Genomic DNA, 15,430 nt, shown 5'->3' on the forward strand with positions numbered 1-15,430 from the left:
GTTTGCCAAACTACCAATTACTTCACACTTAAAGAAAAAAAGCAAAGCACAGATGATTAATTAAATTGACCAGATACTCTAGTGGCTGCTCTATCAATGGAAATAAATGTAGGAAGGAGTAGTAGGGAGGAGGAAAGATCAGGTGGGACCCTTCTAGCCAATGAGAGGGCAGATATACGTGTGAACAACAGGCACAACAGTTTCCGCTAGTTACAGTACCACAACCACATAGTAAAAATGGGCTTAATTTAAGGTTAGGTTTAAGCATAAAGTTAGCAGTGTGATTAAGATTAGGGTTAGGTTAAAGATTTAGGTTAAAGACATTTTAATAAGAGAAATTGTAGAAATAGGCGGGGTTAATGACTTTGTGGCTGTGGTAACTAGGGAAGACAGACAACTGATATAGTGTACTACATTTCATGGTTTCATTACACAATCATGGTGTTTTGAGTCTTTCTATTTTTACAGTATGGGTCCCTAAATGGGGGACCATTTGGGGGGTGTCCCCAAAATGCAGACCATTATCTAAGAGCATCTCTCTCCCCCGCAGTGTGAGTGCTAACAGGCTTTGTCCTGAGTGTGTTAGGGTTGTCCAGACACATTGTTGTGCTGTGAGATGCTCATGTCTGCCTTCACAGGTAATGAAGCTGGCAGAAGAGTGAAGTGACAGGCTTCCCCTCTTATTCCTTTCATCTTTCTTTTCCACTTTCTTTTTCAACCTTCTTCCCCTTAACCCCCCCTTTTCTCTTATCTAATCACACACTCTACCTTGGCACGCCACCTCCATCCCACCATTCCAATATTTATCTCATGGACTGGATGTCCCCAAGTAGAGGTGGTGTTAGGTAGAGGCAATTCTGAGCTCATCTACAGAGGGTGTACTCTCTGTTCTGTCTTGGTGTAGTAGCCTCTTAAAGCTGACCAGAAATTTCTTCAAAGGGAATCTGCCTTGTCTGAATTAGACCAGTGCTCTCATGTTCTAACACACAGAGTCTTCCAGTGTGACTGGTACTGACACGGTGGCGCTTTCTGCAATTAAAGTTAAATTAAAGGGGGGAGGGGGGGGTCGTGAATAACAGTGAAACTACTCTATCCATCATCATTATGACCACACGAGTCTCTCTCATGGCACGCCCCTGCCGACAGCCACAAGATGCATCACCACCACTTAATGATACCCCGTCATCAGCCATGGAGCCAGCATGACCGAGTGGGCCAGCTATGTCATTTATTTAAACAAATGGCTGACTGTCGCCTTTACTGGTGCAAAAAACAGTGGGGTCTTTGTGAAATACACTGGGAAAAAATGGTTCCTTGGAGAACTCTTGCCCGATCAAGAACCAGTGGGATTCTTGACGTGGCATCTACGATTCTTCAGAAGGCTAAAAGGTTCTTAAAATGTATATGTATATGCAGATGTGTCCCTTTCATAGCACACAGCAAATTGGCCAGTGTTAGCTTGTGGGGAGCTTTTCAGTGTAAAATGTATATGGTTGATTCAAAAGTTAAATGAACACTGTAAATAGTTATATTAACACTCAGTGGTGTAAAATAAAAATATTGTGTACTTTTCATATTAAAATATGTAATGTGCAAAAACAGTGAAGGAAACTGAGTTTGGATATTTGCCGTATCCAAACTTAACAGGAATAACATTTATTCTCACGGGTGGCCCAAAATGTTATATATGAAAGCCTCTGATTACCCAAACCATCCGCATTTTTTCCACTTTCATGCTGACTCAGCAGCTGGACTTTTATGATGTAAACTGTAAGTTATTTTCAAGAAGCGTGGCCTATTGGAGGCGTGTCTTTTTCACCTCCTGTAAATGTAATTCCTGTTCATTATGTTAAGTTTGTACACAGCATATATTTTATCCCTTTACATATTTAAATACAATTTTTAAAAAAGAAAGTATTTTAACAAAGTGGTAACTATCCCAACATTGGGATATGTATAGACACTTGAGCAATGCCCCCAGTAAGCTACGCCTCCAGTCTTCTTATCTGACCTGGTGGGGTCAACAACCCAACTAAATCACCCAACAGGCTGGGACAAGATATTTATGCTGCGTTCAGTAAACTTCTGGAAAAAAACGTGTTTGACCAGATACAATGCTACTGTATTTCACAGTAACCAAATTGACAACAGACTTTCAGCACGCTTATAGGGAAGGGCACGCAAGAAGCACTAACACAAATAAATGACTGATGATTGGCTGAGAGAAATTGATGATAAAATTATTGTAGGGGCTGTCTTGTTAGATTTCAGTGCAGCTTTTGACATTATCAGTCATAGTCTGCTGCTGGAAAAACGTATGTGTTATGGCTTTACACCCCCTGCTATAATGTGGATAAAGAGTTACTTGTCTAACAGAACACAGAGGGTGTTCTTCAATGGAAGCCTCTCAAATATAATCCAGGTAGAATCAGGAATTCCCCAGGGTAGCTGTTTAGGCCCCTTGCTTTTTTAATTTTTACTAATGACATGCCACTGGCTTTGAGTAAAGCCAGAGTGTCTATGTATGCAGATGACTCAACACTATACATGTCAGCTACTACAGCGACTGGAATGACTGCAACACTTAACAAAGAGTTGCAGTTAGTTTCAGAGTGGGTGGCAAGGAATAAGTTAGCCCTAAATATTTCTATAACTAAAAGCATTTCATCTGGGACAAAACATTCACTAAACCCTAAACCTCAACTAAATCTTGTAATAAATAATGTGGAAATTGAGCAAGTTGAGATGACTAAACTGCTTGGAGTAACCCTAGATTGTAAACTGTCATGGTCAAAACCTATTGATACAATAGTAGATAAGATGGGGAGAAGTCTGTCCATAATAAAGTGCTGCTCTGCCTTCTTAACAACACTATCAACAAGGCAGGTCCTAGAGGCCCTAGTTTTGTCGCACCTTGACTACTGTTCAGTCGTGTGGTCAGGTGCCACAAAAAAGGACTTAGGAAAATTGCAATTGGCTCAGAACAGGGCAGCACAGCTGGCCCTTGGATGTACACAGAGAGCTAATATTAATAATATGCATGTCAATCTCTCCTGGCTCAAAGTGGAGGAGAGATTGACTTCATCCCTACTTGTATTTATGAGAGGTATTGACATGTTGAATGTACCAAGCTGTCTGTATAAACTACTGGCACACCCATGCAGACCCCGCAAGGCATGCCGCAAGAGGTCTCTTCACAGTCCCTAAATCCAGAACAGACTATGGGAGACGCACAGTACTACATAGAGCCATGACTACATGGAACTCTATTCCACATCAAGTAACTGATGCAAGTAGTATAATTAGAATTAGAATAATTAGTATAATTAAAAAACAGATTGGCACACACACACACACACACACACACACACACACACACACACACACACACACACACACACACACACACACACACACACACACACACACACACACACACACACGATAACATATGCACTATACACACACATACACATGGAATTAGTACTGTAGATATTTTGTAGTGGTGGAGTAGGGGCCTGAGGGCACACAGTGTGTTGTGAAATCTGTGAATGTATTGTAATGTTTTTAAAATTGTATAAACTGCCTTAATTTTGCTGGACCCCAGGAAGAGTAGCTGCTGCCTTGGCAAATATAAATACAAAACAACTGGCAAATCAAAAAAATTGCGCACACACTGAAAATTTGAGTACACACACACACACACACACACCCTCATGCCCCTGTGCAACTGGCTAATGAGGTAACCTCAGCCAGAGGGACAGATTCAATTAGCATCCTTCCTCCACTCCATCATCCAGCCATGTATCGGCTCCATCCCACCATCCTGGGGTGTTACCATTGAGATGACCATAGTTACAACTTCAAACATACAGTATCAAACAAAACACTCATCTAATATATCTGAAGAGTTTTGCTCCCTTTAGTGATGATACACTGAATGGTTGTAGTAGCCTATAAATTACATTTCAATCAGCAGTTGCTTCTTTTCTCCTGGGAATAGCCACTCAACTCTTCAATCCTAATTGGATATAGAACTTTTTGTACATATGTCTTGTCTATGCTAATAAATTTGGTTTCCTTCATTTGGTTTGGCTCATGGCTGACAGAGACTGCTCCAGATACACTCGTTTTGGGGACTTGTCTAATTGTCTAGAACTCGGGAACACTTTTGTGAATGAAGACAGAACACTACAAAGTAAACTTAGTAAACCATGTAATTGTTTACACCTGTGTACGGTTAATAATAATTCTTACATTGTTACGATGGATTTTTCTGCTCTCAGTTACTGCATGTGATTCCCTTAATGAGCTGAATGGCAGCCGATAGTGTGTGTAATATGACACAGCCTTCAATACACTCCTTCTCTCACCTGTGTTCAATTTAAGCACCTTGTTATTGGCTCATACATCTTTGATGATAACCTACTAAGTTTTTAATTGATTTATCTTGTGTCCACCATAGCAAGGACAACCTCTTGTCCTCTTGGTGATTGAGCTTTGTTTCTGAGCTAAGGTGAACTGCACACCTGAATGAATAACGGGATTGTTATTCTGTGGTGACCCTCAGGGATCAATTACGGGATCGCTATGGTATGCCATTAGGATGTATTATGAGACTAAACCTGGCCATCAGAGAGGAACTGTTACTCTCATGCTGGTGTTAGTTATCCACACTGCAACTGTGCACACTTGTTGGTAAATTTTATCTTGAGTTGCCCAAAGTCAATGCTTGTTTTCCATGGGCCAGGTATTCCTCTCTGTGTCATGTTGTGTTTCTCTTCATGCTATCCATACAGTCCAAATGCATTGATCTGTTCTATAGTCTTATCAATACCATGATTTTGTGTGTATATTTTTTGCTGGCTCATCTCATTTATGTTGGTAGCGTTTTAGAGCAATCATGAGGCTGAGCAAGTGGAATCCGGCTTGCTGGTCACAGAGATAAGCAGAACCTAATATAATCATCCCTGTTTCCCGTAGGGAGTTTACTGTATACTGTCACGTAGCGCAAGGCCAATCACCAATATCTCCCTCACATCTGCTCTGCGTTCCAGTAACACAGCTCATTAGCCCAAGCTAATTCATGATCAGAGAAAGAGTAACTTGTTCATATTGTTTACACTCTGTGTTCAGCCAGTTCTCCCCTTGGCCTTGAAATATTAACTTGAATTCTAGGCAGGAAGGTGACCTCCGTGGAATGTGGACAAAGATTCTCGTCTCAGACGTCGCCCCCTCATTTTTCCTATCAAATTATATTTTGTACTCAGGTCACCTACAGTGTTATACCTTATTCATCGTTCCACTTTGCATTTCTCACAGCGGAGCCAACCAAAAGCAACGGGGTGAGGGTTGACAGACTACTCAGACTCCACAGTAGACTTTATTCTTGCAAAGGTAGAGAGGGGAAGGAGAGATGAGAACAGTCTGACGTTGAGAAGCTGATATAGCTCTGTGGATGAGAATGTTGTGGATATCATCGCCAATCAGTTGTGTTGTGACAAGGTAGGGGTTGGTATACAGAAGATAATCCTATTTGGTAAAAGACCAAGTCCATATTATGGCAAGAACAGCTCAAGTAAACAAAGAGAAATGACAGTCCATCACTACTTTAAGACATGAAGGTCAGTCAATGCAGAACATTTCAAGAACATTTACAAGTGCAGTCACAAAAACCATCAAGCGCTATGATGAAATTGGCTCTCATGAGGACCGCCACAGGCAAGGAAGACCCAGAGTTACCTCTGCTGCAGAGGATAAGTTCATTAGAGTTACCAGCCTCAGATTGCAGCCCAAATAAATGCTTCACAGAGTTCAAGTAACAGACACATCTCAACATCAACTGTTCAGAGGCGACTACGTGAATCACGTGAATCATGGTCAAATTTCTGCAAAAAAAACACTACTAAAGTACAGCAATAATAAGAAGAGACTTGCTTGAGCCAAGAAACACGAGCAATGGACATTAGACTGGTCGAAATCTGTCCTTTGATGAGTCCAAATTTGAGATTTTTGGTTACAACCACCGTGTCTTTGTGAGACGCAGAGTAGGTGGACGGATGGTCTCCGCATGTGTGGTTCCCACTGTGAATCATGGAGGAGGAGGTGTGATGGTGTCGAGGTGCTTTGCTGGTGACACTGTCTATGATTTATTTAGAATTGAAGGCACACTTAACCAGCATGGCTACCACAGTATTCTGCAGCGATACGCCATCCCATCTGGTTTGCACTTAGTGGGACTATCATTTGTTTTTCAACAGGACAATGACCCAACACACCTCCAGGCTGTGTACGGGCTATTTGACCAAGAAGGATGATGGAGTGCTGCATCAGCTGACCTGGCCTCCACAATCACCTGACCTAAACCCAATTGAGATGGTTTGGGATGAGATGGACTGCAGAGTGAAGGAAAAGCAGCCAACAAGTGCTCAGCATATGTGGGAACTCCTTCAAGACTGTTGGGGAAAGCATTCCAGGTGAATCTGGTTGAGAGAATGCCAAGAGTGTGCAAAGCTGTCATCAAGGCAAAGGGTGGCTACTGTGAAGAATCTCAAATAGATTTAGATTTGTTTAACACTTTTTGGGTTACTACATGATTCCATATGTGTTATTTTACAATGTAGAAAATAGTAAAAAATAAAGAAAAACCTTTGATTGTGTAGGTGTGTCCAAACTTTTGACTGGTACAGTATATCCATTTTCTGTCAGCTGATACGTTTTGACACATAATTCATTTTGCACTAAATATGGACCCAATTCAGTAAAACTTGTAAGTTTACCACATTTAAGTCATGGAAACAACATGCCTTATAATTTATAAAGGGAAAGGAGGTAGTAAATTATTCACCAGATGTCACGACTTCCGCCGAAGTTGGTGCCTCTCCTTGTTCGGGCGGCGTTCGGCGGTCGTCGTCACCGGCTTTCTAGCTGCCACCGATCCACGTTTCTGTTTCCATTTGTTTTGTCTTGATTGTACACACCTGGTTCCCATTACGTTATTATTATTTCCCTATTTAACCCTCTGGTTCTCATTATGTTTTGTGTGTGATTGTTCCTGGTTTTGTGTTAGTCTTTTGTGTTAGAGTTTGTTATCCCTGCGTGGATTTATTGGCTGTTTAATTTTCTGAGTAAAGTATGTTATTTTACTCAGTTCTGTGTCCTGCGCCTGACTCCGTCCTCACTTCTGCACAACTGACACTTGACACCAGATCGTTCTATTGTTTTTGCTCAATGGAGAATAAAAGAGATTTTGCCCTGTGGCTCACTAGAAATTCCTGTCATCAAGTAGAAAATCCATCATTGTTTGTTTTTTTGTTTTTATCTTTCTCAAAACAGACTCCAAGAGTTGTCATTTGATTGCTGCTCTCTCTGTGTTTTTATCTGAGAAAGGTAGAATTTTCTAGGTTCACCGCAACGTCCTCATGTTTGACCTACTGTACTCTGTCAGCAGATGGTCTGTCCCTTCAGATAAATAAACCATTCTCCATGTCAATCGCTCCACCCCCTGCCCAAATACCCATACAGACTCAGTGTATGCTACGTTAACACCAACCCACTCAGCAGGATTAGGGCCAAGACTCCAGTCTGAGAGAACCCTTGGCAGTGAGAGTCAAGAGATGTGAGTGCATCTTTAGGGTTGAGAGCTTGTTCAAATGAAAGATGAACAGTAGGCCACCTGGCTTTGTTAATGTTTTCTGTCTCTTGCTACTCGGTATTCTAATTGTGAGGACTGGCCACGTTTATCAAATGATCAAATGATCAGATCTGCTGTGCAAGAACAGGGAGATTGTTCAAGATTGACGTCGAAATTGGATGTCTATCCATGTCCTGAGGAAGTCTGGGAAATACCTTCAAAGGGGCAACATATGTTCCATAACACATATGGAATCATGTAGTAACCAGGGGCAACAAACTATTACCATCAAGTAGACTTGGGTTTCCCTCTGGCGTTGTGGATGGGTGTAATCCCATGACTCTGGATCAGAAGGTTGCGTGTTCGATCCCAGTCGTGGATGCTGTTTTTAGTCTATCCCAAACCTTAACCCTTAACTTAACCACTTGGAATGAGTGCCTAAATGGAATGTTTTGAACCTATCCCAAATCTTAATCCTTACTTTAACCATTCGGAATGCAGGCCTAAACTTAAAAAAGAGGGATGGAGTTAGACAACAAGGCATTCCTGAATGGACTAGGCCTCAGGGATGGGAAAGAGGTCATCCACATGGATGAGCAGAACATCTCTGTGCTGGGCTCGCCTTTAAAGCCACGACTCTCAACCAACTGAGTCCTACCCACATTTCAGCTTGCATTAGATGCTGCCCTCCCTCTGTGTCTGTCAGCAAACACACACAAACAGAACGGAACGGAACGGACTGATGGAGGAGGAATTAGCTTTTCATTAGTGATTGAGGACATGCACTCTCTTACTCTCCCTTCATCTCCCCCCCCCCCTCTCTCTGTCACTACCACCTTCTCTGGAAGGTGTGTTTATGTGCGCGAGTGCAGTGCGAGTGCCTGCGTGATGAGGTGTGAGTGGTGGTGACAGGCAAGGCCAGGGCTAGAATAGTGCTGTTGGCCCCTCTGGGCTGTCATGGCAGGGCTGGATGCACCGTGACAGGGCCAGGCCAGGTGGAGCACAGGAACACAACAGTGGCATAGCTAGCGCTGGCAGCATAGGAGCTGGGAAAGAGCCCGGGCCTGGGACCTGCACTCCAAACAGGAGCACACCAGTGAGAATGAGCTGAATCACTACAGCACTAACAGTTCATATAGCTTAATATAACTTGCATCAAAGTAAATAAAAACCACAGCAGTGAGATTTATGAGGTTTGAGGCCTCTAGGACATTGTCTTGCCTTGTCACAAAAGCTCTGAGATCATTTCTCCCCAGAGCACACAGCAAAATCAATGGTGTACATTTAACTTGGGAAGTGTCAAATCTGGCCAATTTGCTTTGCAGGAATCACTTCGGGGTTTAATTATTATCTCCTCTCATGGGCTTTAGCAGAGTCTTTACAATACTTCCTACAGAGAAACAATGAGTAAAGATCTATTGCTATCCAGTGTGTTAATTGCCCATGAAATGGAATGCACTCCACAATTTTTTATTTAACCTTTATTTAAGCAGGAAGTCATGCTGAGAACACAGTCTCTGCCGCAGATGAGCCCTGCATGAACACATCAACAAAAAAACAATTCACTATACACATCAATTACACAATACATGAAAAGAAAACACAAAGAAACACGAAAAGCGAAACACAGTCATATGAAACAAACACATTCTTCGGTAAAAAGGCTCTCTGACATCTGCCTTAATTGTCATAAAGGCACCAACGCCACCAACGCCGCCAACACCAACTAAGGACTAGCCACAGACGGATCCTTTATTAAAGTGAAAAATAAACCTCTGAGTGAATATAAACTCAGCAAAAAAAGAAACGTCCTCTCACTGTCAACTGCGTTTATTTTCAGCAAACTTAACATGTCTAAATATTTGTATGAACATAACAAGATTCAACAACTGAGACATAAACTGAACAAGTTCCACAGACATGTGACTGACAGAAATGGAATAACGTGTCCCTGAACAAAGGGGGGCGGGGTCAAAATCAAAAGTAACAGTCAGTATCTGGTGTGGCCACCAGCTGCATTAAGTACTGCAGTGCATCTCCTCATGGACTGCACCAGATTTGCCAGTTCTTGCTGTGAGATGTTACCCCACTCTTCCATCATGGCACCTGCAAGTTCCCAGACATTTCTAGCGGGAACAGCCCTCACCCTCCAATCCAACAGATCCCAGACGTGCTCAATGGGATTGAGATCCGGGCTCTTCGCTGGTCATGGCAGAACACTGACATTCCTGTCTTGCAGGAAATCATGCACATAACGAACAGTATGGCTGGTGGCATTGTCATGCTGGAGGGTCATGTCAGGATGAGCCTGCAGGAAGGGTACCACATGAGGGAGGAGGATGTCTTCCCTGTAGCTCACAGCATTGAGATTGCCTGCCATGACAACAAGCTCAGTCCAATGATGCTGTTACACACCGCCCCAGACCATGACGGACCTTCCACCTCCAAATCGATCCTGCTCCAGAGTACAGGCCTCGGTGTAACGTTCATTCCTTCGACCATAAACATGAATCCGACCATCACCGCTGGTGAGACAAAACCAGAACAGAGCACTTTTTGCCAGTCCTGTCTGGTGCAGCGACAGTGGGTTTGTGCCCATAGGCGACGTTGTTGCTGGTGATGTCTGGTGAGGACCTGCCTTACAACAGGCCTACAAGCCCTCAGTCCAGCCTCTCTCAGCGTACTGCGGACAGTCTGAGCACTGATGGAGGGATTGTGCGTTCCTAGTGTAACTCGGGCAGTTGTTGTTGCCATCCTGTACCTGTCCCACATGTGTGATGTTCAGATGTTCCGATCCTGTGCAGGTGTTGTTACACGTAGTCTGCCACGGCGAGGACGATCAGCTGTCCGTCCTGTCTCCCTGTAGCGCTGTCTTAGGCGTCTCACAGTATGGACATTGTGATTTATTGCCCTGGACACATCTGCAGTCCTTATGCCTCCTTGCAGCATGCCTAAGGCATGTTCATGCAGATGAGCAGGGACCCTGGGCATCTTTCTTTTGGTGTTTTTCAGAGTCAGTAGAAAGGCCTCTCTAGTGTCCTAAGTTTTCATAACTGTGACCTTAATTGCCTACCGTCTGTAAGCTGTTAGTGTCTTAACGACCGTTCCACAAGTGCATGTTCATGAATTGATTATGGTTCAATGAACAAGAGTGGGAAACAGTGTTTAAACCCTTTACAATGAAGATCTGTGAAATTATTTGGATTTTTACGAATTATCTTTGAAAGATAAGGGTCCTGAAAAAGGGAAATTTTTGTTGTTGTTGCTGAGTTTAGAATGCAATATCCCCCATAACTCTATATATCATGTCCTTTCACTAGACCCGCAATAACATCTGCTAAATATGTGTATTTGACCAATAAGATTTGATTTAATAAACAACCCTGTGTACAGTGTAGCGAGAGAAAGGTGAGGTAGACTGTCTGAGGTTGTCAGAGGGTCACAAGAGTTTTTGCTAGAGGAATGGTCATGGCTAGAGTTCAGTTATGATTCAGCGGATGCACGCAAGCCTAGGGCTGTTGCGGTGACCATATAACCGCCACACCGGCGATCACGGGCCATGAAGGAATTCAAATTCCACGTGACCGTTTAATCACGGTAATTAGGTTTCTCCCAACTCTGATGCTGATGGTCATTAGTATCCTACCAAACTTGCTAACTGTCTGGTACTCAGCACTCTATTGTTCATCTAATCACTCTGACATGAATGTAATCGAAAATCGAATCAAACACTTCGTGAGAGCCCATGAGCTCATGTTTGCACAACATTTCTATAGGCTATGCAATTGGGCGAGAAAACAGAGTGATGGCCTCTACTAAAAAGAGGGGAATCCCACTAATGTTAATTAACGGTCAATTACCGTGAGATCGACAGTTATTTGCTTGACAATCACCGGCTGCCGAAATTCAGTGACCGCCACGGCCCTATGCAAGACCACACACACAAACGCACGCACACACACACAGTCTGCATAGAGATAATAGTGCGATGCAGATGCAACTCTAACCTTTGTGTTTCCTGTTCCTCCTACAGGTGCAGGGGAGTCGGGGAAGAGCACCATTGTCAAGCAGATGAAGTGAGTTACAGACATCTTTAATCAACAGTTTCTCTAACTGATAAGGACACATGATGACCTCCTTAATATTAATAGATTATGCACTCTATCCTCCTTTGGTTTCATCCGTCCTAGTGAGCCAGTCGTTCTCACTCCTTGTGGGATTGATCTACAGTACTACTGATACATTGCTGATGCAGTCCTGGCAGACAATCAGGCATGTTGAACATAGGCATATTACTTTGTTTTTAAGGTAGATACATGGAGGGGAAATCCTCTTGTCTTCCTGGCTGTGGTTGTTGGGCTGGCTTCCTCACATCTTCCTGCCCATAATTGTCTTTGGCTACTGAAAGCATCAGTCTCGGTGCACCGAATGTTCTAGCTAGAGGTTGACCGATTATGATTTTTCAACGCCGATACCGATTATAGGAGGACCAAAAAAGCCGATACCGATTAAATCAGACGATTTTTATATATATATATTTGACAATATAATGACAGTTACAACAATACTGAATGAACAATGAACACTTATTTTAACTTAATTTAATCCATCAATAAAATCAATTTAGCCTCAAATAAATAATGAAACATGTTCAATTTGGTTTAAATAATGCAAAAACAGTGTTGGAGAAGAAAGCAAAAGTGCAATATGTGTCATGTAAAAAAGCTAACGTTTAAGTTCCTTGATCAGAACATGAGAACATATGAAAGCTGGGGGTTCAACATTCCCAGTTAAGAAGTTTTAGGTTGTAGTTATTATATGAATTATGACGTGTCGACCATCTCTCTATACCATTTGTATTTCATAACCTTTGACTATTGGATGTTCTTATAGTCACTATAGTATTGCCAGCCTAATCTCGGGAGTTGATAGGCTTGAAGTCATAAACAGCGCTGTGCTTCAAGCATTGCTAAGAGCCGCTGGCAAACGCAGGAAAGTGCTGTTTGAATGAATGCTTACGAGTCTGCTGCTGCCTACCAGCGCTCAGTCAGACTTCTCTATCAAGTATCATATCATAGACTTAATTATAACATAATAAGCACAGAAATACAAGGCTTAGGTCATTAATATGGTCAAATCAGGAAACTATCATTTCGAAAACAAAACATTTATTCTTTCAGTGAAATACGGAACCGTTTCGTATTTAATCAAACGGGTGGCAACCCTAAGTCTAAATATTGCTGTTACATTGCGCAACCTTCAATGTTATGTCATCATTTTGTAAAATTCAGGCAAATTAATTACGGTCTTTGTCAGGAAGAAATGGTCTTCACACAGTTCGCAACAAGCCAGGCGGCACAAACTGTTGCATATACCCCGACTCTGCTTGCACTGAACGCAAGAGAAGTGACACAATTTCCATAGTTAATATTGCCTGCTAACATTAATTTATTTTAACAAAATATGGAGGTTTAAAAATATATACTTCTGTGTATTGATTTTAAGAAAGGCGTTGATGTTTATGGTTAGGTACATTTGTGCAGCGATTGTGCTTTTTTCGCGAATGCGCTTTTGTTAAATCATCACCCGTTTGGCGAAGTTGAAGTAGGCTGTGATTCAATGATAAATTCCTAGGCACCGCATTGATTATATGCAACGCAGGACAAGCTTAGATCATCTCGTAATATCATCAACCATGTTTAGTTAACTAGTGATTATGTGAAGATTGATTGTTTTTTTATAAGATAAGTTTAATGCTAGCTTGCAACTAACCTTGGCTCATTGTAGCCACAAGGTCCTTTTGACGCTGCACTCGCGTAACAGGTGGTCAGCCTGCCACGCAGTTTCCTCGTGGATTGCAATGTAATCGGCCATAATCGGCGTCCAAAAAGGCCGATTACCGATTGTTTTCAAAACTTGAAATTGGCCCTAATTCCCATGCCGATTAATTGGTCGACCTCTAGTTCTAGCCCTGTGGTTACTGTAATGACTGATCAAGCCGACACTCAATTACAGGGACATGTTCACCAATGACGGATACAAAACATGTGTATGTCTTTGCCTGACACACACACGCACGCACGCACGCACGCACGCACGCACGCACGCACGCACGCACGCACGCACGCACGCACGCATGCACACACACACACACACACACACACACACACACACACACACACACACACACACACACACACACACACACACACACACACACACACACAGACAGACCCCCCCCCCCCCCCCAAATGGTTTAATTATTCACATTCCTGTGTGCTAGCCAGGCAATGACTACATTTTTCATGAGTGTAGAGTAGAGTACAGACTGTAGCTCTAAGCCCAGGTTATTACTGTAACACAGCCACATAGGAAAATCAGTACCTGGGAGACAGACACACACTCATAACACACAAGCCGTCTCAGCTCTTTAAGCATTAGCTCCGTCTCTTACCACAGAGATCATGTGTCAACATAAAAGGAGGCCAGGGAGACCAGTAAAATGCTGTAAAAATGGTTGCTTTATTCAACACCTTCAGATAGAATTACAATATTTCATAGGTAACTAACTGGGTTAAATCCCTGTACTTTTCCTATGAGGTGATATATTGCGTTGGGATTCATGTGCGGTTGTCCTGGTGCTCCTGTGCTCTCTCTGCACTGCCTCCTGCATTCTGATGAAGTCTGGACGCTAGCATCACACACACACACACACACACACACACACACACACACACACACACACACACACACACACACACACACACACACACACACACACACACACACACACACACACACACACACACACACACACACACATACTTAACATGCAGAGCGTTCCCTTGTGCATGACAAGCTGAGAAGTGGATCAGATACCAACACACAGGGGAGACAAGATGTATTACACACAGAGGAGGTTTGCACAGGACTGCAGAGTAAAAGAGCTAATATGCTACTAAACATTACGGTCATTGATTGAATATCCAAACTCTTAGCAACTAAACGTAGCACCTTGCACTCCAACATTTTTTTAAAACTACCCAGCACTGGGTGAATATTGGACAGAACACACATGGGGTTATTTTGACCCAGCCAGTTGGGTCACTTAGTTGGGTTATTGAGCTATGTCCCGACTGGGACAGATTAGAAGACTGGAGGCGTGGCTTAGTAGGGATGTGGCTTTCAGATAATTATTTTTGGCCACTGGTGATAGTAAATGTCATCTGTTCAGGGTATTATTAACATAATTAACATAATGAACAGGAATTAGATTTACTCTCACAGGTGGCCAAAAATAACTACCTGAAAGAGACCCCCATACTATTTTTTAAAAATCAGCTACTGCAAAAGCCCTGCAAAATGACCTCCAGCAGGCCACAAATGTGCATGTGTCTGCTCAAACGGTCAGAAACAGACTCCATGAGGGCGGTATGAGGGCCCGACGTCCACAGGTGGGGGTTGTGCTTACAGCCCAACACCGTGCAGGACGTTTGGCATTTGCCAGAGAACACCAAGATTGGCAAATTCGCCACTGGCGCCCTGTGCTCTTCACAGATGAAAGCAGGTTCACAATGAGCACATGAGCACATGTGACAGACGTGACAGAGTCTGGAGACGCCGTGGAGAACGTTCTGCTGCCTGCAAAATCCTCCAGCATGACCGGTTTGGCGGTGGGTCAGTCATGGTGTGGGGTGGCATTTCTTTGTGGGGCCGCACAGCCCTCCATGTGCTCGCCAGAGGTAGCCTGACTGCCATTAGGTACCGAGATGAGATCCTCAGAGCCCTTGTGAGACC

General features: G+C 43.0%; 1 protein-coding gene across 1 annotated transcript in view; it reads left to right on the top strand.

The window, feature by feature from the left end:
- LOC139535475 (guanine nucleotide-binding protein G(i) subunit alpha-2-like) overlaps positions 1-15,430 on the top strand; it is a 150,795-nt gene that overhangs the window by 96,181 nt on the left and 39,184 nt on the right. Inside the window, exon 2 of the mRNA XM_071334903.1 lies at positions 11,667-11,709. Within this exon, the coding sequence (XP_071191004.1) occupies positions 11,667-11,709 (43 nt within the window). The remainder of the gene's footprint in view (positions 1-11,666; positions 11,710-15,430) is intronic.

The sequence above is a fragment of the Salvelinus alpinus genome, chromosome 12 (assembly GCF_045679555.1).
Source record: "Salvelinus alpinus chromosome 12, SLU_Salpinus.1, whole genome shotgun sequence".
Taxonomy (NCBI): domain Eukaryota; kingdom Metazoa; phylum Chordata; class Actinopteri; order Salmoniformes; family Salmonidae; genus Salvelinus; species Salvelinus alpinus.